At 41.0% G+C, this 26,228-nt stretch overlaps 1 protein-coding gene across 2 annotated transcripts in view; it reads left to right on the top strand.

Moving 5' to 3' along the window:
• Window positions 1–10,282: 10,282 nt before the first annotated feature.
• The window catches only part of GOPC (golgi associated PDZ and coiled-coil motif containing), a 45,260-nt gene continuing 29,314 nt past the window's right edge, over window positions 10,283–26,228 (top strand). The window contains exon 1 of one of the 2 annotated variants that reach the window (XM_069599166.1): window positions 10,283–10,827. In XM_069599166.1, coding sequence (XP_069455267.1) covers window positions 10,540–10,827 — 288 coding nt within the window. In that variant the 5' untranslated portion in view covers window positions 10,283–10,539. The remainder of the gene's footprint in view (window positions 10,828–26,228) is intronic. The other variant, XM_069599168.1, reaches the window with a different exon arrangement.

The following is a 26,228-nucleotide window of genomic DNA, read 5'->3' on the forward strand; positions in this document are numbered from 1 at the left end:
TGTGATTCCCCTGCAGGGGGCACGGGTTCCACCACTGGTTGGGGAACTACAATTCCAAGAGCTGCGTGTGGCCAAAGAAAAGAAAGAAATAGTTATATCTGTTTAGGTTATTAGTTGCAAGCAATGGAAACAAATTCTGACCAATTTAAGAAGAAAAGGAATTATTGAAAGGAAGTTGTGTAGCACAGAGAATTGTAGGAAAACCTGGAGAACCAGATTTTAAAGTGGACAAGAATAAAGGAAGGCTACATACCCAGAGGGCTTCCCAGGTAGCATTAGTGGTAAAGAACCCGCCTGCCAGAGCAGGAGATGTAAGAGACCCAAGTTCGATCCCTGGATCCCTGGGTCAGGAAGATCCCTTGGAAGAGGGCATGGCACTGGGTTGCAAAAGTCAGAAACAACTGAAACGACTTCGCATGCACGCATATATTCAGCCAGAATCACACACTGCAGTGTAGTGTCCACGCAACATAGATGCCCTTGCTTCCACCACTGAACTGGAACGTGGATATGCTTGCTGACACTGTGGCTACTGCAAGAGGATGCTGCTGCCCTCACCTTATCCTCCCTATCAGCCAGAATTCTCTCAATCCCTGCCTCACAATCTGCATGCTACAAATTTCAGGTGGATGATTGTTTGGTTAGGTGACCCTGGGTCATATGCCTGTGTTCTAGCTGGCACAGAGCTGGGAAAGTGTTATCTGATGTTTTCAGTTCACTATGGAAGGAGGACTAAACTTCCAGTATTCTAGTCACATAAGGAGACAATTCCCTAACCAAAGGAAAGTGTTAGTCACTCAGTCGGGTCTGACTCTTCGTGACTGCATGGATTGTAGCCCACCAGGCTCCTCCATCCATAGAATTCTCCAGGCAAGGATACTGGAGTGGGTTGCCATTCCCTTCTCCAGGGGATCTTCCCAACCCAGGCATCAAACCTGGGTTTGATCTGCATTGTAAGCAGATTCTTTACCATCTGAGCCACCAGGGAAGTCCTGGGATTCAAATATGGACAGCCTCCCATTTTTTAGTGACAAATGTCCACACTGGAAGTCTTTTCACCCTCACTCTTGCTCATCATGACCACAAAAGAGTTTTGAGTGAGTTGCAACCACCTGAGGGTCAAACAAATTATACTTTTAACAATGACTGTGACATGGCTTTTTGCGTAATTGTTTACTATACCTTTTTGACTTGTTCATTTAGAAGGCTATACAAATTCTAATGAGATCATTTCAAAACAGTTTGTACTTTTAAATATACATTATAAAAAAGATAATTAACATTAATTGTTCAGAATCCAATTGTTTTGGGTCCCTTTTAGAACGAATCCAAAGTCTGTCTGATCTGTAAAGTCTGACCATCTGAGATGTAAACAGTAACTTGCCAGTGGATGAATGAGGAAGAATCAGTGATTAGTAAACTCGGATAGCATTGTTGATAAATGGCAGTTTTAGATAGTGCTCACCCAAACCTGGAGCTGTGGGAGAGGGTAAATGAAGAATGTAGATCAGGTAACAGTGGGAAAGCAATTATAGCGAGTATTTGAGCATGTAAGGGAATAGAAATATAGTAATATGGATTTCTGCAAACTTTATTGAAATATAGTTTATTTACAATGTTAATTTCTGCTGTTCAACAAAGTGATTCAGTTATACCTATATATATTCTTTTTTCATATCCTTTTCCATTATGGCTTAGCATAGGATATTAAACACAATTCCCTGTGCTCTACAGTAAGAGCTTGTTATTTATTCATCCTATGAATCATAGTTTGCATCTGTGAATCCCAAACTCCCAGTCCTTCCCTCCTCCATTTCCCTTCGCCCTACAAGTCTGCTCTCTGTGTCTGTATGCCTGCTTCTAGGTACCTTGCTGGGTATCTTCATTGGTATCATTTATTTTTAGATTCCACATGAAGGTGATATATGATATTTATCTTTCTCTGACTTACTTCACTTAATATGATAATCTCTAGGTCCATCCATGTTGCTATAAGTGGCACTACTTCGTTCTTTTTATGAAGAAGTAATATTCCATTATACGTATGTGTACGTGCGTGTGTGCTGAGTCGCTTCATTCATGTCTGACCCTTTGCAACTCTATGGACTGCAGCCCACCAGGCTGTTCTGTCCATGGGATTTTCTAGGCAAGAATACTGGAGTGGGTTGCCATTTCCTTCTCCAGGGGATCTTCCTGACCCAGGGATTGAAACTGTGTCTTTTACGTCTCCTGCTCTGGCATTGGCAGGCAGGTTCTTTACCACTAGTGCCACCTGGGAAGCTGTGTGTGTGTGTGTGTGTGTGTGTGTGTGTGTATTTGATCTATGTATCACATCTTCTTTATTCACTTCTCTGTAGATGGACATTTAGGTTATTTCCATGCCTTGGCTATTGTATTATAAATAGTGCTGCCATGAAAATAAGGGTACATGTAATTATCCTCAAGTAATAGTTTTGTCTGGCTATATGCGCAGGAGTGAGATTGCTGGTCATATGGCAACTCTATTTTTAGTTTTTTAAGAAGCCTCCATACTGTTTTGCATAGTGGCTGCCCCAATTTACATTTCCACCAGCAGTGTAAGCGGGTTCCCTTTTCTCCACACCCTCTCCATCATTTATTATCATAGACTTTTTAATGATGGCCATTCTGATTCACGTGAGGTGGTACCTGACTGTAGCTTTGATTTACATTACTCTTAATTAGCAATGACGAGCATCTTTTCATGTGCCTACTGGTATCTGTATGTCTTCTTTGGAGAAATGTCTATTTAGATCTTCCAATCTAAATAGATGGCTTCTATTTAGGTTGGATGGCATCACCAACTTGGTGGACATGAGTTTGAGCAAGCTTCAGGAGGTGGTGATGGACAGGGAAGCCTGGTGTGCTGCAGTCCATGGGGTCGCAAAGTGTCAGACACGACTGAGCGACTGAACTGAACTGAGTCATTTTTTTGATTGAACTGTTTTTGTTATTGAATAATTGTATGAGCTATTTGTGAATTTTGAAAATTAATCCCTTGTCATTTGCATCATTTGCAAGTAGCTTCTCCCAGTCTCAGTTGTTTGCTTCACTTAATCGTTTCTTTTGCTGTGCAAAAGCTTCTAAGTTTGATTCAGTCCCACTTTTTTTTTTTTTACATTTTCTTTTATTTCTGTTGCCTTAGGAGACTGACCTAAGAAAACATTGCTAAAATTTACGTCAGAGAATGTTTTGCTTATGTTCTATTCTAGGAGTTTTATGGGGTCATGTCTTACATTTAGGTATTTAAGCCATTTTGAGTTTATTTTTGTGTGTGGTGTGAGGGTATGTTCTAATTTCATTGATTTGCATCTGGCTGTGCAACTTTCCCAACACTGCTTGCTAAAGAGATTGTCTTTTCCCCCTTGTGTATTCTTTCTTCCTTTGTTGATGATTAATTTACCATAGGTATGTGGGTTTATTTTTAGGTTCTCTATTCTGTTCCATTGATCCATATTTCTGCTTGTGTAGATCTATGCTGTTTTGATTACTGTAGCTTTGTAGTACTGTCTGATATCTGGGAGGATTGTGCCTCCTGCTTTGTTCTTTTTCCTCAGGATTGCTTTGGCAATAATGGGTCTTTCATGGTTCCATATAAATTATCAAATTATTTGTTCTCGTTATGTGAAAAATGTCATGGGTAATTTCATAGGGATCCCGTTAAATCTTTAGGTTGTTTTGGGTAGTATGACAACATTAAAAATAACAGAAATTTTTAAAATTACTTTTTGCTATGTTTTGTTTTAGATTTGGGTACACAACGAAAAATTATTATCTTAAAAACTTAAAAGTATAGAGTAAGTAAAATAATTATTGAAGCCTAAATTATGCTGGGTTTATTAGTGAAATCACTAATAAACTGTTAAATGAACTTTTCTCTTTAGGTTGGGAAAAATATTCCTTGGATTTTAAAGGAACATATATTTTATAGATATTCCTAACTGTTGAGCTAATATGAAAATATATTTAGTTTTACTCTCTAGCATGTGTCAAAAGTATATCTTAATAAGTGACTGTCTTTAGAATTTTCTAAGTAGACTATTGTAACGTCTCAATTTTTAAACTGACCACACATATTTTCAGCATTCCTACTAGATTCAAGGCCCTGTGTTAGGATCTGGGATTCAAAAATAAGCAAGATACCATTATTGTTGCTAAAAAATGTATGGTAAATGCTGTAACAAGTATTTTCAGAAAACTAGACAGGGAACCGGAGAAGGCAATGGCACCCCACTCCAGTACTCTTGCCTGGAAAATCCCATGGACGGAGGAGCCTGGTGGGCTGCAGTCCATGGGGTCGCTAAGAGTTGGACATGACTGGGTAACTTCCCTTTCACTTTTCACTTTCATGCATTGGAGAAGGAAATGGCAACCCACTCCAGTGTTCTTGCCTGGAGAATCCCAGGGACGGGGGAGCCTGGTTGGCTGCCGTCTATGGGGTCGCACAAAGTTGGAAACAACTGAAGCGACTTAGCAGCAGCAGCAGCAGCCGCAGACAGGGAACATGTCCACAGACCAACATGAGAAAAAAAAGAAGGTTCTTCTTGGAAGAGGTTTCTGAGCTAATCCTACATCACTGCACCAGAATTCTCAAGTTTTAAAAACAAGAGGGCAAACAGTTGTTCCATTTGTATATGAAACAGAAATAACCAGGAGGATGAGGTTAATAAGTCACTTTGGAATGCCCAAACTTATTCAGCATGTGTATCAAAGAGCTTCAGATTATTAGCAAATATGAATAAATATAAATAATACATATAAGTATGTATGTACTTTCCTCCCACTGCTCAAGTAAAACGCTAGTGGATTTTCACCCTTATTCATTATACAACTGTTTCCAGTGACCAATGGTACTTAATACCTTTTTCTTTTCCTGGTAGGATTACTGGAGAATAAATGAAACATGTGAAGCTTAGTACAGGGCCTGGCACACAATAGCATTCAATAAATGGTAGTCTCTCTCTACAGTTCAAGGTAGGTTTCCAAGTCTACTCAACTACAGTGCCTTTGCAATTAATGATGTGCTAATTAACGTTTGGGCTTCCCTGGTGGCTCAAATGCTAAAGAATCTGCCTGTTGAAATCCATACTAACCTCACAGCTAATTACCACTACCCATCAAAGAAATCTTTAACATCTTCCCTTTTTCCCCAGTTTCCTCAGTCCCCCACTGTATTCTTAGTAATACCTTATGGTAAAACTCTGTAGGGATAAGTTCTTAAAACAAGACTGTCACATTTAAGTTATATAATAAATTTTTTTTTAATCACATAAACATGATTCATGAAACAGTTTTTAGAATTTCCTGCCAATGCAATTGCAAATAGAAGTATGAAGATTTTATTACCCCAGGAAATTAAGTCCCACAAATATTGAGTTCAGTTCAGTTCAGTCACTCAGTCATGTCCAACTCTTTGTGATCCCATGAATTGCAGCACACCAGGCCTCCATGTCCATCACCATCTCCCGGAGTTCACTCAGACTCACGTCCGTCCAGTCCGTGATGCCATCCAGCCATCTCATCCTCGGTCATCCCCTTCTCCTCCTGCCCCCAATCCCTCCCAGCATCAGAGTCTTTTCCATTGAGTCAACTCTTCGCATGACGTGGCCAAAGTACTGGAGCTTCAGCTTTAGCATTCGTTCCAAAGAAATCCCAGGACTGATCTCCTTCAGAATGGACTGGTTGAATCTCCCTGCAGTCCAAGGGACCCTCAAGAGTCTTCTCCAACACCACAGTTCAAACGCATCAACTCTTTGGTGCTCAGCCTTCCTCACAGTCCAACTCTCACATCCATACATGACCACAGGAAAAACCATAGCCTTGACTAGATGGACCTTAGTCGGCAAAGTAATGTCTCTGCTCTTGAATATACTGTCTAGGTTGGTCATAACTTTTCTTCCAAGGAGTAAGCGTCTTTTAATTTCATGGCTGCAGTCACCATCTGCAGTGATCTTGGAGCCCAAAAAAATAAAGTCTGACACTGCTTCTACTGTTTCCCCATCTATTTTCCATGAAGTGATGGGACCAGATGACATGATCTTCGTTTTCTGAATGCTGAGCTTTAAGCCAACTTTTTCGCTCTCCTCTTTCACTTTCATCAAGAGGCTTTTAAACTCCTCTTCACTTTCTGCCATAAGGGAGGTGTCATCTGCATATCTGAGGTTATTGATATTTCTCCCGGCAATCTTGATTCCAGCTTGTGTTTCTTCCAGTCCAGCGTTTCTCATGATGTACTCTGCATAGAAATTAAATAAGCAGGGTGACAATATACAGCCTTGATATGCTCCTTTTCCTATTTGGAACCAGTCTGTTGTTCCATGTCCAGCTCTAACTGTTGCTTCCTGACCTGCATACAGATTTCTCAAGAGGCAGGTTAGGTGGTCTGGTATTCCCATCTCTTTCAGAATTTTCCACAGTTTATTGTGATCCACACAGGCAAAGGCTTTGGCATAGTCAATAAAGCAGAAATAGATGTTTTTTCTGGAACTCTCTTGATTTTTTCATGATCCAGCAGATGTTGGTAATTTGATCTCTGATTCCTCTGCCTTTTCTAAAACCAGCTTGAACATCAGGGAGTTCACGGTTCACATATTGCTGAAGCCTGGCTTGGAGAATTTTGAGCATTACTTTACTAGCATGTGAGATGAGTGCAATTGTGCGGTAGTTTGAGCATTCTTTGGCATTGCCTTTCTTTGGAATTGGAATGAAAACTAACCTTTTCCAGTCCTGTGGCCACTGCTGAGTTTTCCAAATGTGCTGGCATATTGAGTGCAGCACTTTCACAGCATCATCTTTCAGGATTTGAAACAGCTCAACTGGAATTCCATCACCTCCACTAGCTTTGTTCATAGTGATGTTTTTTCTAAGGCCCACTTGACTTCACATTCCAAGATGTCTGGCTCTAGATTAGTGATCACATCATCATGATTATCTGGGTCATGAAGATCTTTTTTTGTACAGTTCTTCCGTGTATTATTGCCACCTCTTCTTAATATCATCTGCTTCTGTTAGGTCCCTACCATTTCTGTCCTTTATCGAGCCCATCTTTGCATGAAATGTTCCCTTGGTATCTCTAATTTTCTTGAAGAGATCTCTAGTCTTTCCCATTCTGTTGTTTTCCTCTATTTCTTTGCATTGATCGCTGAAGAAGGCTTTCTTATCTCTTCTTGCTATTCTTTGGAATTCTGCATTCAGATGCTTATATCTTTCCTTTTCTCCTTTGCTTTTTGCCTCTCTTCTTTTCACAGCTATTTGTAATGCCTCCCCAGACAGCCATTTTGCTTTTTTGCATTTCTTTTCCATGGGGATGGTCTTCATCCCTGTCTCCTGTACAATGTCAGGAACAATTCCAAAGACCAACACAAAGCAACACATGTAGATAGAGCACACTGACAACAGATGGCAGCACTAGAACGTCAAACCAGGCCTTTTGCATCCGTGCTAGGCTTGACTTGCAAAAGTGCAGAACCCCAGTCAAGGTGGGCAGAAGATAACATCTACGAAAAGGGTGCTCATGAGCATTTGAAATAGTCACGTAGCACCAAGGAGCAGCACATAGGGATGAGGAAGCTGCTACATAGCATCTGAAGGAGAAGGGACAATATGAGTTGACAGTGTTCTGAGTTACAACGGTGTGACTTGTTGGAGTGGTTGTAAAAATTGTACACAGAAGTGGAGTTGGGTTCTTCAGTCCTGAAAATGGCATTATTCACCAAGGATCAGAGCACTGGATATACATAAATACTTAAAATTCATTTTGGTTGTACCCATACAGCATGAAGCCGAATTTTTTTTAAAATTAAATTTATTTTCAGGTGTAGTTTATATAAACTAAAGAAAGTGGTAAGCAATAGAATGGGCTTCCCAGGTGATGTAGTGGTAAAGAATCTGCCTGACAATGCAGGAGACACAGGTTCAATTCCTGGGTCAGGAAGATCCCCTGGAGAAGGAAATGGCAACCTACTCCATATTCTTGCCTGGGAAATCCCAGGGACAGAGGAGCCTGATGGGCTACAGTCCATGGGGTCATAAAAGAGTCAGACATGACTTAGTGACTGAACAACAACAACAGCAAAAAGCAATAGAAAATGAGTATTACACTTAATTTTTGCGAATAGTTCTTATATATTAATGTTTGTATATGGCTTGTAACTGGGAAGGAATTATTTTAAAAAAAAAGCTTTGGGACTGATTTGCCAACTTATTAACTTATACATGAAGAGATGGATTTCTGCATCCTTCTATACCCCATGATTAACAGCTAAGACTTTGGAGAAAAAGACATCTAGATTGAAATCTCACCTCAGTGGATTTTTAGGTATATACCAAAATTCTTAAATTCTCTGTGACTCATTTATAAAAAACTGAGAACAGCTAATTCATAGAATTTTGTGAGAGTCAAAGAAGCAAAGTAAATAACAAAATGCTTAACACATAGTATGTATTCAATAACTAAAAGCTATTATTGTGGTTTCATGTGTACGTGGCCCCTCAACCCCAACTTAACATTATTTTTATACTTTAAATTCCTGGAAATGGATTGCTAACTGGACTATGAATAGGGAAAGTGGCTGGAAACTTGGTGGCTGCAGTAATGATGTTCTTGCAAATTTTGCAGATAAAAATTAAGTTAATTTGGGAGCAGAGATTGGGGGGTGGGAAATGCAAATCTTAGTTTTATATTATTTCTGGGTAAAACCTGTGTGAATGTGCCTAGTTAAGCTCAAGGAAAGGATCTGAGTAGTTTTGCTTAGCCAAGTTTGTTGAAGCCAAAAAACCTTATTAACTGATACGTTGAACAGTCTGCCCTGACCCAGAGGGCAAACTAACACTATGATTTTTTATTCCTCACTGGCATTAGTGAGGGACCCACGGTGCAGACTTTGATGGAGATTAACTTGGAGAGTCTGTAGTTAGCCAGTGAAGTGTTCCCTTAGGCAATATGTTTTATGAGAGACAGTTCTCACCAGCCTACCATATCAGACTACTTTCTCCTTCCTTTTCAATACTAGGCTGGAAGGGGATTGAGAGTGAGTAAATGGAACGGTAAAGAACAGCTGCTCAATACTCCCAATAGTCACATTAAAGTTGTAGCTATGTGCTCTGCTAATGGGAGGGTCACATCTCATTCATTTTTGTGCCCCTGATGCCTCAACAGGGCTCTGCATTCAATCTGTCTATGAATATGTAAATCTTCATAATTTTGTTTCACTGAAATGTCACGTGTAGGAACACTATCCAAGTGTTTTTTTTAATAAGAACATCTTTTTAGGTAGTTGCTTTGGAAATGTATAACCTGTGGTGTGATAATAAGGAATATCAAGTGCCAAGCCGGAGAAGGCAATGGCACACCACTCCGGTACTCTTAACTGGAGAATCCCATGGATGGAGGAGCCTGGTAGGCTGCAGTCCATGGGGTCGCTAAGAGTAAGACACGACTGAGCGACTTCACTTTCACTTTTCACTGTCATGCATTGGAGAAGGAAATGGCAACCCACTCCAGTGTTCTTGCCTGGAGAATCCCAGGGACGGGGGAGCCTGGTGGGCTGCCATCTATGGGGTCGCACAGAGTCGGACACGACTGAAGCGACTTAGCAGCAGCAGCAGCAGCAGCAGTGCCAAGCACTGCTAAGCATTTTACCTTATTACTGAGCGAAAGAAAATTTGGAAACTGAGGCTTTGAGGTTAAAAAATACAACTAAGATGGCACAGCTAATAGGGGATAGGACTTAAAACTTGAACCCAAGGCTGTCTGACTTTTAATCACAAGAGGAAAGGACTCCTCTTAATTAAGCAACACCTGGTGAGCCGCTGTCCTTCAACTTTGCAGTTCTAGGCAGTTTCCATCCAGAATTTAAGGCCTGGTTTACCGAGAAGAGCAAGTGTGTCCACCCACCCCACCCACATCACCCGTAACAGGAACTGGAGTGGAAAAGGTAAAACGTGGCCACTGCGCATGCTCACACGGCCCTTTCTCACCCTTCCCACAGAATGTTACCGCGGCAACTTTGTCGGACTACTTTAGAACGGTTCCTGCCCACTATGAAGTCAAAGGGGTGGAAGCTGTTCCTCTCTGCGACGTGGACACCCTTCTCTTCTCCGGGCTTTTCCAACTTGGAAGCCCACACCATGCATCTCCCGGGGATTCAAGCTGGACTTTGCCAGTTCTCAATATGGCCGTTGACAGGCCGGTCCCAAACGGAGGCTTTTCATAGGCCAAGGTCGCACCCTAGCTCCGCCCATTTCGTCCCTCAGGGCTGCGTCTGCCTAGGTCTTTTCTACGCAGGCGCGGCGGGGGCGGGCCGCGAGGTGGGACGGCCCGCGTCTTCCGTGTGCCACCGCCGTCGCCTCTGCTCTGCTGCTCTTGCCCCTCCGGGGCTTCGTTGCCGGCGTTAGCCACGCGAGGGGAAGAGAGGGGACGGACGGAGCGTGCGTGCGCGGGGCTTCCCGCAGTCCCAGCAGTTCCTCTCGCGGGGTGGACGACGGGGTCAGCAGCAGTCGGGGGAGGCCCTAGACGGCGCCATGTCGGCGGGCGGTCCATGCCCGGCAGGGGCCGGAGGGGGCTCAGGGGGAGCCTCTTGCGCCGTGGGGGTCTCCCCTGGCGGAGTATCTATGTTCCGGTGGCTGGAGGTGCTGGAGAAGGAGTTCGACAAGGCCTTCGTGGATGTGGATCTGCTCCTGGGCGAGATTGATCCGGACCAGGCGGACATCACTTATGAGGGGAGACAGAAGATGACCAGCCTGAGCTCCTGCTTTGCGCAGCTTTGCCACAAAGCCCAGACTGTATCCCAAATCAACCACAAGCTAGAGGTGAGCCTTGAGCCCTGGAGGGGGTGGCATTCAGCTCCAGCCATCAGACTTCATTTAACGCACCGGTGAAAAACTGCCAGCTCGGGTACCTGGGCTTCCTATGTGGCGGGAGTGCGTGTGTGTGAAGGAAAAGAGTGAGGTGAGGTGAGAGCAGGAAGAGCTGTGTAGGTTGACATGTAGGTCTCCTGGGGTCCTGAAAGCCACCTGCCTGGTATCTCTATGAGGTGGAAACAGGAACTAATTAGACCTGTCTACTTGTGCCTTTTCGTTAAGAAGCCTAAGACTTCACAGAAGCTCAAAGATGCTCCGTCATAAGAATATTTTAGCTCACCTTTTAACATTTGAGTTTTTTAGATCTAGTTTCACATTGCAGGTTTGTATATGGCCAATCCTGATTATTTTGGACTATTTCAGGTCAATTTTCATTGTTGCACACAGCGCTATTCCTTGCCTGCATGAACTATTTAGGGGAATTTGATCAAAGCTTTTAGGAAAATGGGATAAACAAGATAGGATCAATGTCTGTCTCAGTTTACAGTTAGTCCTTAAATTACAGTCACATACCTCCAGAGCTCCCTACGGTTATTCAGATGACTTCTAATATTGAGGTGTGTCTGTACTTTACTACATTTCCCCAAATCTGGATTTGTTTTTGAAAGTGTGTGAAGAGCGATCATTTGCTTAAGTCTCTCATCTTGGTTGTGGGTGTGAGTGCAGTAGTAGTAGTTCCCAAAAAACCTACCATGTTTTGCAGAAAATTAAATTAGCACATTTTTACAATATTTAGAAATCATGATAGATTAACATTATTATATAAAGAGCATTTTTAATTATCTAATGTAAATAAGAGAATGGGTCTTCATTTTAAAGTGGATAAAAATAGGATAATAAACGATATGCAAAGCTCTTTGACATTAGATTTCCTAAGAAATCGTTACTATCAGTTGTGATGATTGAGATTGCCCACTGGATCCAAATCAATATGAATATCAGAAATGCATTCTCTCCTTGCTTAGTAGTTAGCTTTCTTTCTTTTTCCTGTCATGAAAAAGGTAGTATAATTTATCTTTGATGAGCATAGAATTGTATATGGGAGATTTTGTGATTCTTCTTCACTGAAAGAACTGTTAGTTTCTTTTACCCTTTTTGAAAAGGTTGGAAGTGTTGACATAAAGCTAATCATTTATTAATCTACATCTGTGAAAATGTCTCTTGATTTCTTGATTTAGCTGTAGTTTCTAGAAGATGGTTATTTATTCAGGTAGTGACATTGCATTTGATGGTCTTTAGTAGCTTTTGCTATTCATCCTATATAACTGAGAGTTTTTACTGAGGACAGAAGAGCCTGGCAGGCAACAGTCCATAGGGTCGCAAAAAGCTGGATACAACTGAGTAAGTATACACACACACACACTGAGGATAAACAGAGTTTTTAAAAATGAAACAAAGTCTAATTCATTTTTTAAGAGACTTACGGAAACTTTGATGTTTTGATGTCAGATTTTAAAAATCTAATTTTGGAGAAATGATTGTTCTGTGAGCAGGTGATGCTCAGTTTTTTCATCTTTAAATATTTTAAATGAGTATTTAGAGTTATATTATGCATTTTCTTTTTGAGAAATCATAATTATGTATTCTGATTCCATGTCCTGGCTTAGAAGGTGGCTTTATTTCTCAAAACAAGAAATGCTAGCCCATCACAATGTAGGCACGTTTTTTTTAACATCCTTGAAGCTTTTGATTTGAAGATTTTAGAAAATAGGGGTTGTTTGTGTGTTTTTTCAGTTACAGTTGACTTCTTTGTAAGGGTATTGTTTCTCTGTTTAACAGTTTCTGCAGTTTTTATGGAATCCGTTGTGTATTGCTGAGGAGAGAGTCATTGTCAGCAGTGCCTTTCAAAGTAGATCTGCCTTTGTATCATCTGCAGAATTTCAGAGGTGGCCCTGTGTACCTTTAGCAGTCTTTTGAGATCTTGAAATTTTAGCAAAGATTTCATACTTTCTTGCCATGTTTTATTTTTTAGTAAGTGAATTAAATTCATTTTATTGCTTTAAGGATATGGACATTAAGGCATAATATTTGAGGTCACTTATGGTCTGATGTAGTGCACCAGATGTGCACCAAATTTCGGTTCTTTAATATACTTAAAGCATATTACCATAATAAAATATTTTTATAATCAAGAAACAGACACCTCCAAGAGTAACTTAGATTTAAATTGAGCATCCTTCTGGATTGCCCTTCTTCTGCTAAGTTATTGTCTTTAGGTAGTTAATTTAATATTAATATAGTAGTTAGGAAATGGAGAAGGCTATGGCACCCCACTCCAATACTCTTGCCTGGGAAATCCCACGGACGGAGGGGCCTCGTAGGCTACATGGGGTCGCTAAGAGTTGGACACGACTGAGCGACTTCACTTTCACTTTTCACTTTCATGCACTGGAGAAGGAAATGGCAACCCACTCCAGTGTTCTTGCCTGGAGAATCCCAGGGACAGAGGAGCCTGGTGGGCTTCTCTGAGGTTGCACAGAGTCGGACACGACTGAAGTGACTTAGCAGCAGCTGCAGCAGCAGTAGTTAGGAAAATAGTTCTACAAAAAAAAAAAAAAAAAAAAATCAGAAGTTGCACTTAAAAAAATACATAAATTGCATCTATATGACCGCTTTTTTCCATAAGTTGTATTTGGAGAGAGGGGAAGGGGAGGGCAAAGAATTCAGAATATTTTGAGGTATTGCCATTTTTAATCACTCACCTCTCTCTTATACTTCCCACCTGCTTGAGAGTCCCTGCTATGGTGAGCCACTGGGAACAGCTGTGGGGAGTCACAGGAACTGGCTGGGACAGTAGTAGTGGTAGGAGCCGCAGGAGTGGGTGTTGGAGAACAAAGGTCAACAACCTGTGCTTTATGAAAACTCACTTCTCTGTCTTGAAACACGGCTTTCTGCCTGTTCACCCCTTCTTTAAAACAACAGCTACACCGCACATCTTCTGTCACATCCTCCTTTCCCTCAGCAATTGCTGAGTCAGTATCGTTTTTAAAGTGATTTACTATTCAGAGCCATCTAGAGTTCACTGAAAATGAACTGATATACTGTCTTTTTACTGCTTTAAAGCTATTCCTTTTTTGTTCTTTTGTTTTTAAGTGCATCAGTTTTATTGTAGTTTATTTAACATTGGCTGTTAACTGCTCATGAACAATTGTAGTGCCGTAAAATGGTAGGTTTCAAAAATAGTAACCAACTTTCCCCCTGACCAAAAAATCTTGCCCCCATTCTCACTTGTCCATCCTTGCTCTTTTTTTTTGTTTGTTTTGTCTACAAGGGATATTAGTTCCCTGACCAGGGATCAAGCCCAGGCCCCTGGCAGTGAGAACACCAAATCCTAACCACTGGACCACCAGGAGAGAAGGCAATGGCACCCCACTCCAGTACTCTTGCCTGGAAAATCCCATGGATGGAGGAGCCTGGTAGGCTGCAGTCCATGGGGTCGCGAAGAGTCGGACACGACTGAGCGACTTCACTTTCACTTTTCACTTTCATGCATTGGAGAAGGAAATGGCAACCCACTCCAGTGTTCTTGCCTGGAGAATCCCAGGGACGGGGAGCCTGGTGGGCTCTGGCATCTATGGGGTCGCACAGAGTTGGACACGACTGAAGCGACTTAGCAGCAGTAGCAGCAGCAGGACCACCAGGGAATTCCCCATCCTTGCTCTTTTCAGTAATTACTACATTGATTTCCCTTTGCCGAAGGCCATTCATATTTAGTCTCTAGTACCATATTCCATACTTGGATAAACTGGGCAGCATTCTAGACTAGTGCAGAAGTATTTTGTTTTTAAACAAGCAGTGGGACTGTTTGCAGCATTGAACTTGAATTTTAATATTGATCCAATATAGATTATTGAGTGCTATGTGCCATGTGCTGTGTTGGGCACTTGGTATACAATGGAGAGCAAAAACAGTCATCATTGTTAGGAAACTTGGATTCTGTTGGGGGAATTTTTTGAAATAATTATCATGTAAATGTGAAATTCCAACTTTGAGGAACATAGAGTAATGAGAACCTGTTCTAGGTGATCAAGGAAGGCTTCTTTGGAGGAAGTGACCATTTGGTTAAAATGTAAAGGATGAGTAAGAATTAATTAGGCCAAGAGAAATAGGAGTATCATTCAACATTTCAGTGGAGAGAACAGGAAATGAAAGCTCTGGTGATAGGTGAGTGCTAATCCATTTGAAGAACTGAGAGTTGATAATGTGTTACAAGCAGAGAGCAAAAGAAGTTTGAACAAGTACCTAGGGACTACATCTTTATGATTTTCTAGACCATGTAGTAGATTTGAGGACTTTATCATAAAAATAGGAAATATTTTAAATTAGGTGGTAATCTCATAGGAATTAGAATAGTTCACTCTGGCTGTGATAAGGAGAGAGTTTGTGGAAATAAAATGAATAAATGCAGAAAACCATTGGGGGCTCTTAATTCTGATCCATGTGAGATGATGGGAATAGGATAGCAGAGACAGAGGAAAGTGTTCAGAACAAGAGAGATTTGAGAGTGAAAATAAACAGAGTCTAGGGGTGGGTTGGAACAGAGGGATGAGGGAATTCAGAATGATTCCACCGGGTCAGTTGGCTGGATAAAAGGACATGGAAAAAGGACATGAGATATTATCAGCAATGACTATATTGCTAACTGCTGGTCAGTTACTATGGGCCCAGCTCTGTCCTGTGTCTTCTATGTGTATTGATTTACCTATTTCTCAGAAGTCATGTGGGGTGGGTTTATTATTCTCATTTTACAGGGATTAAGTAAGGGGCCCAGGACTACAGAATATGAAAAACCAATCTCTCCAAAAACACATTTATCTCTGGTTGGGAAAGGAGGTAGAGAGAAAAGCAACCAGAAGCAGTTGAGTGTGGCTGGATAGCCAGGAGGGGGCGTTCAGGGGACGTACTGTTTTCACTTTTTTTTAACGGAAAAATAAAGGTAAACATGTTTGGAAGCTAATGAACAGCATCTAGTTGAGGGAAAATCTGAATATTCTAGGGAAAAGAGGGGGATTATCAGTAGCAGTCAGCTTTCTGAATGAAGATGAGGGTCAGAATACAGGTCGAGAGACTGATGTCAATTGAAAAGACCGCTGTTACACTTAAAGGGAAAGGAGAGATCATGAGCACAGAAGTGGGAGGGAGTGTTTTGTGTGATGGTGTCTTTATTCTGTATAGAATAGCAGCCTGGGACAACAAGTGGAAGTGGTTGAAAGTAAAAGCCCAAGGACAGTGAGCAAAATCTGAAATAGTAATGAGAGAGGGCCATAGCAAGTTGGCCAGTCAAATAGAAGGACTGCCAGGCAGTGCTGAGGCAATTGAGAGTTACCATAAATTCACGGTGCAACCAGCCTGCCCTGTTGTATGACTTTCTCCAGTTATACAAACAGTTCAGTTCAGTTGCTCAGTCGTGTCTGACTCTTTGCGACCCCATGAATTGCAGCACGCCAGGCCTCCCTTTCCATCACCAACTCCCAGAGTTCACTCAGACTCATGTCCATCGAGTTGGTGATGCCATCCAGCCATCTCATCCTCTGTTGTCCCGTTCTCCTCCTGCCCCCAATCCCTCCCAGCATCAGAGTCTTTTCTGATGAGTCAGCTGTTCGCATGAGGTGGCCAAAGTACTGGAGTTTCAGCCCTAGCATCATTCCTTCCAAAGAATACCTGGGGCTGATCTCCTTCAGAATGGACTGGTTGGATCTCCTTGCAGTCCAAGGGACTCTCAAGAGTCTTCTCCAACATACATAGTAATGAGAGTAATAATTGCATTCATCCACTGCCATAGCAGGAAGTTTGCTGTACACACAAGAGTGTTACTGAAATGAAAATGGTATTGGGGATGAAGAAAAGGAGATAATCTTTAGAGGAGTATAACCTGTATTTGATAATCATGTAGATGTATAGGAAGAGGAAGGGTTATGGGTGGCATCCCATTTCTATTTGGGAAATGTATTGGTTGATACCTGCAGTGGCTTGAATGGTGCTTCCCCCCAAATTCATATCTACACACAGAACCTCAGAATGTGACCTTATTTGGAAATAGGGTCTTTGGAAATGTAATTAATGTGCGGATGGAGATAAGGTCATAGCAGATTGTGACCGAGTATCTTCAGAGGCTGCACAGAGACTCAGAGAAGAAGGCTATGTGAGGATGGAGTCAGAGATTGAAGAGGGACAGGCATACAAGTCAAACAGCCATGGCATTAGGAGACCGGCATGGGATAGTTTCTCTTTCAGGGTCTCCAGGAGTCATGAGCCGTGCCACTACCTGGATTCCAGGGTCCTGCATTCCGAGCTGTGAGAGAATGAAACTTTGTCCTTTTAAGCCACCTAGTTTGTGGTAATTTGTTATGACACCTGTAGGAGACTGATACCACTCACTGAAGTAAGAAACCCAGAAGACGGAGCAGGACTGGCAGAGAAGAGAATGGGTCGCATTTAGGAGTCTGTGCGTTGTTAAGATCTTCATCCTTTTTTGCATATTCCCAACATAGTTTCCTGGGCTTCCCTGGTGGCTCTGACAGTAAAGAATCCGCCTGCAATGCGGAAGACCTGGGTTCGATCCCTGGGTTGGGAAGATGCCCTGGAGGAGGGCATGGCAACCCACTCCAGGATTCTTGCCTGGAGAATCCCATGGACAGAGGAGCCTGGTGGGCTACAGTGCATGGGGTCGCTAAAAGTCGGATACAACTGAGTGACTAAGCACAGCACAGCAACGTGGTTTCCTAATTACTTCTTAACCCCTCCAAATCATCCTTTCATTGCCAGAATTCATTCTAAAGTGATTCATATTAAGGTTCATATCAAAAAAGACAGCTCTGACTCTGTTACTCTCTTTGGATACCTCCTTATCACTGCTTCCCACGTGGCACTAGTGGTAAGAACCCACCTGTAAATGCAGGAGACATTAGAGACGTGAGTTTGATCCCTGGGTTGGGAGGATCCCCTGGAGGAGGAAATGGCAACCCACTCCAGTATTCTTGCCTGGAGAATCCCATGGACAGAGGAGCCTGGCAGGCTACTGTCCATAGGGTTGCACACAGTTGGACACGCCTGAAGTGACTTAGCAGCCACATTATCACTTACTGGCTAAAATTCATATGCTGGCACATTGATCAGTGCCCAGTCTGTTTGTCCTTATCTCTCCTCACCCCTTGTTAGCTGCTTGTCCCTCAGTCAAACTGGTCTAATTTCTTTTCTCTGAATAGGCCTGCTCTTTCTTGGCATCTCTACTTCGGCATAGACTTTTGTGTATAGTAACTTCTCTGTCGCCTTTGTCTAGAGGATCAAACACCCTCATCTTTCAAGACACCACTTACATCACCATTTGTTTTGAAGGCTTTCCTCACCCAGCAAGCCTTAGTCATAACACCTTGAAACTCAAGCTGTTATAAGATTTGTTACATTGGACTGTAACTAGTGGTTGCCACATTTCTCTACTTCTGTAAAGTAAGCTCCTTGAAGGTCAAGATTTTGTTATAGGTGAAATTATCTGAACTATCAAATGCTTGTGAAAGCTGACTTTTGAGGGTAACAGTATCCCTGTGTGAACCCATTTTGGTTTCTGAAAATTGGTTGGTAGTTTCTTCTCTGCATGGTTCTTCCCACACCATATTGAGAAGTCAATAACTCTTTTCAGTGTGGTTATCAAATTGACTTATATATGTGGACTACAGAATTGGCCCCTTTCAGGGGCCAATTTTTGGAAATTTGGAACTCATACGTTAAATATTAACCTTCCTGACCTGCTTGTCTCTGTATCTCGCCTGCTAGCGGTTTTCATATCTCAGACCTTCCCCTTCTCTGTGTATTAGCTGATCTCCATTCGGCATTCCCTTCTTTCTGACTCCCTTTGTTTCTTCTTGAATTGGTACATCACACATGCCTCTGTACAGGTGTTTACAACACTTTACATCATAATTGGAAATGTATTTTTAATGCCATTCTATTAGACGTAAAATCCTCAAGGGCAGAATCCATGTCTTATCAATTTTTTTCTCCAGATCCTGGTACAGTGTATATACTCTACAAATGTTTATTTGAATGAGTAAATCATTTGAAACAACGTTACTTTGTTCTGCCATGAATCCTCAGGGATTACCAGTAATCATTCTGTAATACAGGTTTCATGAGAGCTGGGATGGTGTCTCTCTGGGCAACTCTGCTATCCATTGTGTCTAAGATGGTGCCCACCACATTATTGAATGACTGAATCAGTCACAAAGATATGATTTCTGAGTTACTATTTCATGATATTCCATTTTAAGAACAAGTTGAAGCTGACTGAAAGTAACTTTAAACATCACTGTATTAGAGTACTGAGTATGGATTTAGTGTACTTGTAATGTTTCTAGTATATTGGGTAGGTTCATTCTCTTCACTCCGCCTCCAGTTTGGTCATAGAGCAACTGAATTCTTTACATTAAAATGAAAACTGAAAGCATTTTGATATTGTTTGGAACTTCATTTTGAGGTTTAAAATACTTTAACTTTTAAAAATACACCACAGATTTATCTACTTTCTTCCATTTCAGATCCCCTAACTCTAGTTCAGTCACATTGCCTCCCATATTACACATAGCTGCCTTTTAAAAAACATAAATATGGTCATATCATTCTGTTTCAAATTCCTCAATTGTACTTTGAGTTAATTCAGATTCTTTATCACTGATGAGCTCTCTGGGATCTGACCTCTGGATAGCTCTCCAGTGTCATGTCTTATCATTCTTCCCATTGTTTTCTGTATGGCCCAGTCCACATGGGTCTCCTTTCAGAAACTAAAACAATAATTCTTAAACTTTTTGGTCTCAGGACTCCTTTACAATTATAAGGTCCTCAGAGAGCTTTCTATGAGAAAGAGAAATACAGGTTATATCTACTGGTATTTACTGTATTAGAAATTAAAACTGAGAAAACTAAATATTTACTGCATTGGCCAAAGGATTCAACAAGCCGGAATCAAGATTGCCGGGAAAAATATCAATAACCTCAGATAGGCAGATGACCCACCTTTATGGCAGAAAGCGAAGACTAAAGAGCCTCTTGATGAAAGTGAAAGGGGAGAGTGAAAAAGTTGGCTTAAAACTCAACATTCAGAAAACTAAGATATGGCATCTGGTCCCATCACTTCATGGGAAATAGATGGGAAAACAACGAAAACAGAGACTACTTGGGGGGCTCCAAAATCACTGCAGATGGTGACTGCAGCCATGAAATTAAAAGACGCTTGCTCCTTGGGAAAGAAGTTATGATCAACCTACATAGCATATTAAAAAGCAGAGACATTCCTCTGCCAACAAAGGTCCGTCTAGTCAAAGCTATGGTTTTTCCAGTAGTCATGAATGGATGTGAGAGCTAGACCATAAAGAAAGCTGAGCATTGAAGAATTGATGCTTTTGAACTGTGGTGTTGGTGAAGACTTCAAGAGTCCCTTGGATTGCAAGGAGATCATACCGGTCAATCCTAAAGGAAATCAGTCCTGAATATTCATTGGAAGGACTGTTGCTGAAGCTGAAACTCTTAACACTTTGGCCACCTGATGCGAAGAACTGACTCATTGGAAAAGACCCTGATGATGGGAAAGATTGAAGGCAGGAGGAGAAGGGGAGAACAGAGGATGAGACTGTTGGATGGCATTACCGACTCTATGGACATGAGTTTGAGCAAGCTCCAGGAGTTGGTGATGGACAGGGGAGCCTGGCATGCTGCAGTCTATGGGGTCGGAAAGAGCCAGACATGACTGAGCAACTGAACTGAACAGAACTGAAAAGATTCATTCAGTGTTTCCCAAATGAACCTTTGGCCAACCTGGTATTATATCAGTTAAAAGTAGTGACAGGATATAGCACAGGGAACTAGTCAACATCTTGTAATAACCTATCATGGAAATAATTTCAAAGATAATATATGTATATGTATATAACTATATAAACATGTATAATCTTGCTGTGCATGTGAAACATTGTAAGTCAACTATACTTCAAAAAAAATGTATATATTAAAAAAGCAACAATAAACCCATTGTGTGTTAATATAATTATTAATTAAAATAACTCTCAGTTCAGTTCAGTCGCTCAGTCGTGTCCAACTCTTTGCGACCCCATGAATTGCAGCACGCCAGGCCTCCCTGTCCATCACAATCTCCTGGAGTTCCCTCAGACTCACGTCCATCGAGTCTGTGACGCCATCCAGCCATCTCATCCTCTGTCGTTCCCTTCTCCTGCCCCCAATCTCTCCCAGCATCAGAGTCTTTTCCAATGAGTCAACTCTTCACATGAGGTGGCCAAAGTATTGGAGCTTCAGCTTTAGCATCATTCCTTCCAAAGAAATCCCAGGGCTGATCTCCTTCAGAGTGGACTGGTTGGATCTCCTTGCAGTCCAAGGGACTCTCAAGAGTCTTCTCCAACACCACAGTTCAAACGCATCAATTCTTTGGTGCTCAGCCTTCTTCACAGTCCAACTCTCACATCCATACATGACCACAGGAAAAACCATAGCCTTGACTAGACGGACCTTAGTCGGCAAAGTAATGTCTCTGCTTTCAAATATAGTATCTAGGTTGGTCATAACTTTTCTTCCAAGGAGTAAGCGTCTTTTAATTTCATGGCTTTAGTCACCATCTGCAGTGATCTTGGAGCCCAAAAGAATTAAGTTTGACACTGTTTTCACTGTTTCCCCATCTATTTCCCATGAAGTGATGGGACCAGATGCCATGATCTTCATTTTCTGAATGTTGACCTTTAAGCCAACTTTTTCTCTCTCCTCTTTCACTTTCATCAAGAGGCTTTTTAGCTCCTCTTCACTTTCTGCCATAAGGGTGGTGTCATCTGCATATCTGAGGTGACTGATATTTCTCCCGGCAATCTTGATTCTAGCTTGTGCTTCTTCCAGTCCAGCGTTTCTCATGATGTACTCTGCATAGAAGTTAAATAAGCAGGGTGACAATATATAGCCTTGATGTACTCCTTTTCCTATTTGGAACCAGTCTGTTGTTCCATGTCCAGCTCTAACTGTTGCTTCCTGGCCTGCATACAGATTTCTCAAGAGACAGGTCAGGTGGTCTGGTATTCCCATCTCTGTCAGAATTTTCCACAGTTTATTGTGATCCACACAGTCAAAGGCTTTGGCATAGTCAATAAAGCAGAAATAGATGTTCTTCTGGAACTCTCTTGCTTTTTCCATGATCCAGCGGATGTTGGCAATTTGATCTCTGGTTCCTCTGCCTTTTCTAAAACCAGCTTGAACATCAGGGAGTTCACAGTTCACGTATTGCTGAAGCCTGGCTTGGAGAATTTTGAGCATTACTTTACTAGCATGTGAGATGAGTGCAATTGTGCGGTAGTTTGAGCATTCTTTGGCATTGCCTTTCTTTGGAATTGGAATGAAAACTAACCTTTTCCAGTCCTGTGGCCACTGCTGAGTTTTCCAAATGTGCTGGCATATTGAGTGCAGCACTTTCACAGCATCATCTTTCAGGATTTGAAACAGCTCAACTGGAATTCCATCACCTCCACTAGCTTTGTTCGTAGTGATGCTTTCTAAGGCCCACTTGACTTTACATTCCAAGATGTCTGGCTCTAGTGATCACATCATCATGATTATCTGGGTTGTGAAGATCTTTTTTGTACAGTTCTTCTGTACAGTATTCTTGCCACCTCTTCTTAATATCTTTTGCTTCTGTTAGGTTCCTACCATTTCTGTCCTTTATTGAGCCCATCTTTGCATGCAGTGTTCCCTTGGTATCTCTAATTTTCTTGAAGAGATCTCTAGTCTTTCCCATTCTGTTGTTTTCCTCTATTTCTTTGCATTGATCACTGAGGAAGGCGTTCTTATCTCTTCTTGCTATTCTTTGGAACTCTGCATTCAGATGCTTATATCTTTCCTTTTCTCCTTTGCTTTTCACCTCTCTTCTTTTCACAGCTATTTGTAAGGCCTCCTCAGACAGCCATTTTGCTTTTTTGCATTCCTTTTCCATGGGGATGGTCTTGATCCCTGTCTCCTATACAATGTCACGAACCTCATTCCATAGTTCATCAGGCACTCTATCTATCAGATCTAGGCCTTTAAATTTATTTCTCACTTCCACTGTATAATCATAAGGGATTTGATTTAGGTCATACCTGAATGGTCTAGTGGTTTTCCCTACTTTCTTCAATTTGAGTCTGAATTTGGCAATAAGGAGTTCATGATCTGAGCCACAGTCCGCTCTTGGTCTTGTTTTTGTTGACTGTATAGAACTTCTCCATCTTTGGCTGCAAAGAATAAAATCAATCTGATTTCGGTGTTGACCATCTGGTGATGTCCATGTGTAGAGTCTTCTCTTGTGTTGTTGGAAGAGGGTGTTTGCTACGACCAGTGCATTTTCTTGGCAAAACTCTATTAGTCTTTGCCCTGCTTTATTCCACATTCCAAGGCCAAATTTGCCTTTTACTCCAGGTGTTTCTTGACTTCCTCCTTTTGCATTCCAGTGCCCTATAATGAAAAGGACATCTTTTTTGTGTGTTAGTTCTAAAAGGTCTTGTAGTTCTTCATAAAACTGTTCAGCTTCAGCTTCTTCAGCATTACTGGTTGGGGCATAGACTTGGATAACTGTGATATTGAATAATTTACCTTGTAGATGAACAGAGATCATTCTGTCGTTTTTGAGATTGCATCCAAGTACTGCATTTTGGACTCTTTTGTTGACCATGATGGCTACTCCATTTCTTCTGAGGGATTCCTGCCTGCAGTAGTAGATATAATGGTCATCTGAGTTAAAATAACTATACTTCCCCCAAAATTATGAGTAGCATTGTTTTACATTAAAAAAACAATCTGTCTCAATAGATAGCTGGACTCTTGTATCTGCTTTTACATTCAGACAGTTGTGATATGTGGTTTTGGCTCTAGAAAGAAACTTTGACCTCACAGAGATAAGTACTTCGATAAGGGAGCAGTATTTTAATAGCTATTTCAGATAATTATGGATATTCTTTGATAGTAAAAGGTAGTTACTTAAAAATTAGTTACACTGTGGAGTATGAAACTATCAGTGAACTTTTTATATACTGTCACATTAAAATACATTGGTCTATCTCTTGTAGCCTTTGAATGAATCTTTACCAAGGCATGATTTTAACGTTTTGTGTGGTCATTTTGAAAACATTGGTTTGCTGGGTTATCCAGATCTTCCAAATGTGGACACACCTCATAATAGAATATCAAAAAATCTCTCCAGTCACATGAGAAATTTTTGGGAAGCTGTCAGGTTTATGGTGCTGGATTCAGATTTTCCAAAATTCTAAATTTCACTTGAAAGTGTAAATTTTTACCATTGGCAACAAATGCTGTCAGTTGTTTTCCTTGGAATACCAGATTCACTTTATTTATCTTTAAGAACATGTCTGCCAGATATATCAATCTTAACCACAGTTTGTTCTTCTTTCAAATAAAAATGTGTTCCAAGAAAAAAGTGTTCAGCTTTGCAATTTAAGCAGTTGCATAAGTGCTTTTTTCTTAAGAAAAAATAGTTTGATACACAGCAAAGTGAAAATGAAAAGGCAAGTTTTAGTCGCTCAGTAGTGTCTGACTCTGTGCAACCCCATGGACTGTAGCCCGCCAGGCTCCTCTGTTGAAATTTTCCAGGCAAGAATGCTGGAGTGGGTTGCCATTTGCTCCTCCAGGGGATCTTCCCGACCCAGGGATTGAACCCAAGTCTCCTGTATTACAGTCTGAGCCGTCGGGGAAGCATCAGGGATGCTTTATGCATGCTTCCCATTTCATCCCACAGAACATTAAAAACTTACTCAAGGGTTGAGATTTTTAGAAATTGATAATTTTGCTGCTTTATTGGGACATTTTGAAGTGTTTTTTGTTTTGTACTGGGAGTGCATGTTAGTGAAGCATACATTGACTACTGGTAGTTTGGTGGCACTGCCTTGATGTGTTGTCAGCCTTCTAGTCATTATTGCTTTAACATCTTTGGAATAAATGTCAACACAGTGAAAAGGGCAAATAATGCTTTATTATTATGAAAATAGTTTTGGCTCTGAATTGGTCACAGAGACCAGTGAGAACTGCTGCTCTTATAATAACTGCAGCTGTTCCCAGAAGTGTTCCCAGAAGGATAGCCATACACTCCCACCCCACTAATTGTCTTTGTTTAGCTCCTTTCAGACAGCTTATTATGGCTTTTAATTATGTATATTACTACTGACTTTGTAATGACCTTGGACAAGTTACCTAATCTCTCTGCTTCACTTACCTTCATACAGAAAAGTATCTTTGAGGATTATTGTGAGGATTAGGACAATTAAAACATGAGTTTGTTCACAACAGTGCCTGGCACATGGTTAATGCTATTATTATATATGTCATTCATTTTCTGTATGAGCCGCCTCGTGCGCAAGGTTTGAATGGCAGGATCCACATTTGTTTTGTCTAGCAGTGTATCCCTTGAGCCCAGCCCACTGCCTGGCATATATTGGTGCTTAATAAATAGTTGCTGAATAAATGTGTGATGATGTGGGAGACTAAAAATGGCTGTAGAATACTTTGGGGAGAAATGATGACAGATGAAGTTAGTCGTCTTTATGCTTGGATTGGAAATTGCAGCAGAGAGGTAGAGTTTTCTCACAGAACTTTGGTAAGCCAAATGAACATACTATTTCAAGAGCTGATATGTAATTTAAAAAGGCGATATTATTTCCTATCTTGAGTTAACAGAGCTTCATGTTTAACCTTTGAATATATTTTCTGTTTGGTCACAGTCTTTGCTTTAGAACAGGACTCATTGGCTTTTTATAATCTTGGATATTAGAGCAGCGCCAAGTATCCTGGTCACAGGAAGAAAAGAGAAAATAGAGAAAGAGTCTTTATAAACGTGTGGGTTAAATTAAATGAGCTGTAAGACTTTGTTTGGCTATTTTGAAGAAGTAGAAGAAAAGAAAGAATGAATCAAAATGCTTTCATTAGTAACATTATCCCCTTGATTCTTGTCACAGAGGGGAAAAGGCCATGTGAAGCAATGATGCTCTTGTCTGTCAGGTAGCTTACAACCTTTTGTATAAGAATGATAGATTCTTTTAAAAGTTTAGACCCTGGGGGAAAAAAGACAGTCTTACTGGATAAAATAGCATTGTTTGCTTAAATGAGGCAAGGAAAATTATATAATCTGTAAAGTTTCTCCTATTAATAGGAAGCTCAATATTTAATACTCAATAAACTGTAGAAAGGCTTTTATCTTTACCAGTCATATCCCACCATCAGTGTATGATTTTTATTTTTTACATTTGTTTGATTGATCTTATGAGCTTTAAAACCTTTGAGGAAAGTAGGTGGGTATAGATGATAAATTTTTGGTGTTATTGCTGGAG

Source organism: Ovis canadensis, chromosome 8 (assembly GCF_042477335.2).
Source record: "Ovis canadensis isolate MfBH-ARS-UI-01 breed Bighorn chromosome 8, ARS-UI_OviCan_v2, whole genome shotgun sequence".
In the NCBI taxonomy this organism is placed as follows: Eukaryota; Metazoa; Chordata; class Mammalia; order Artiodactyla; family Bovidae; genus Ovis; species Ovis canadensis.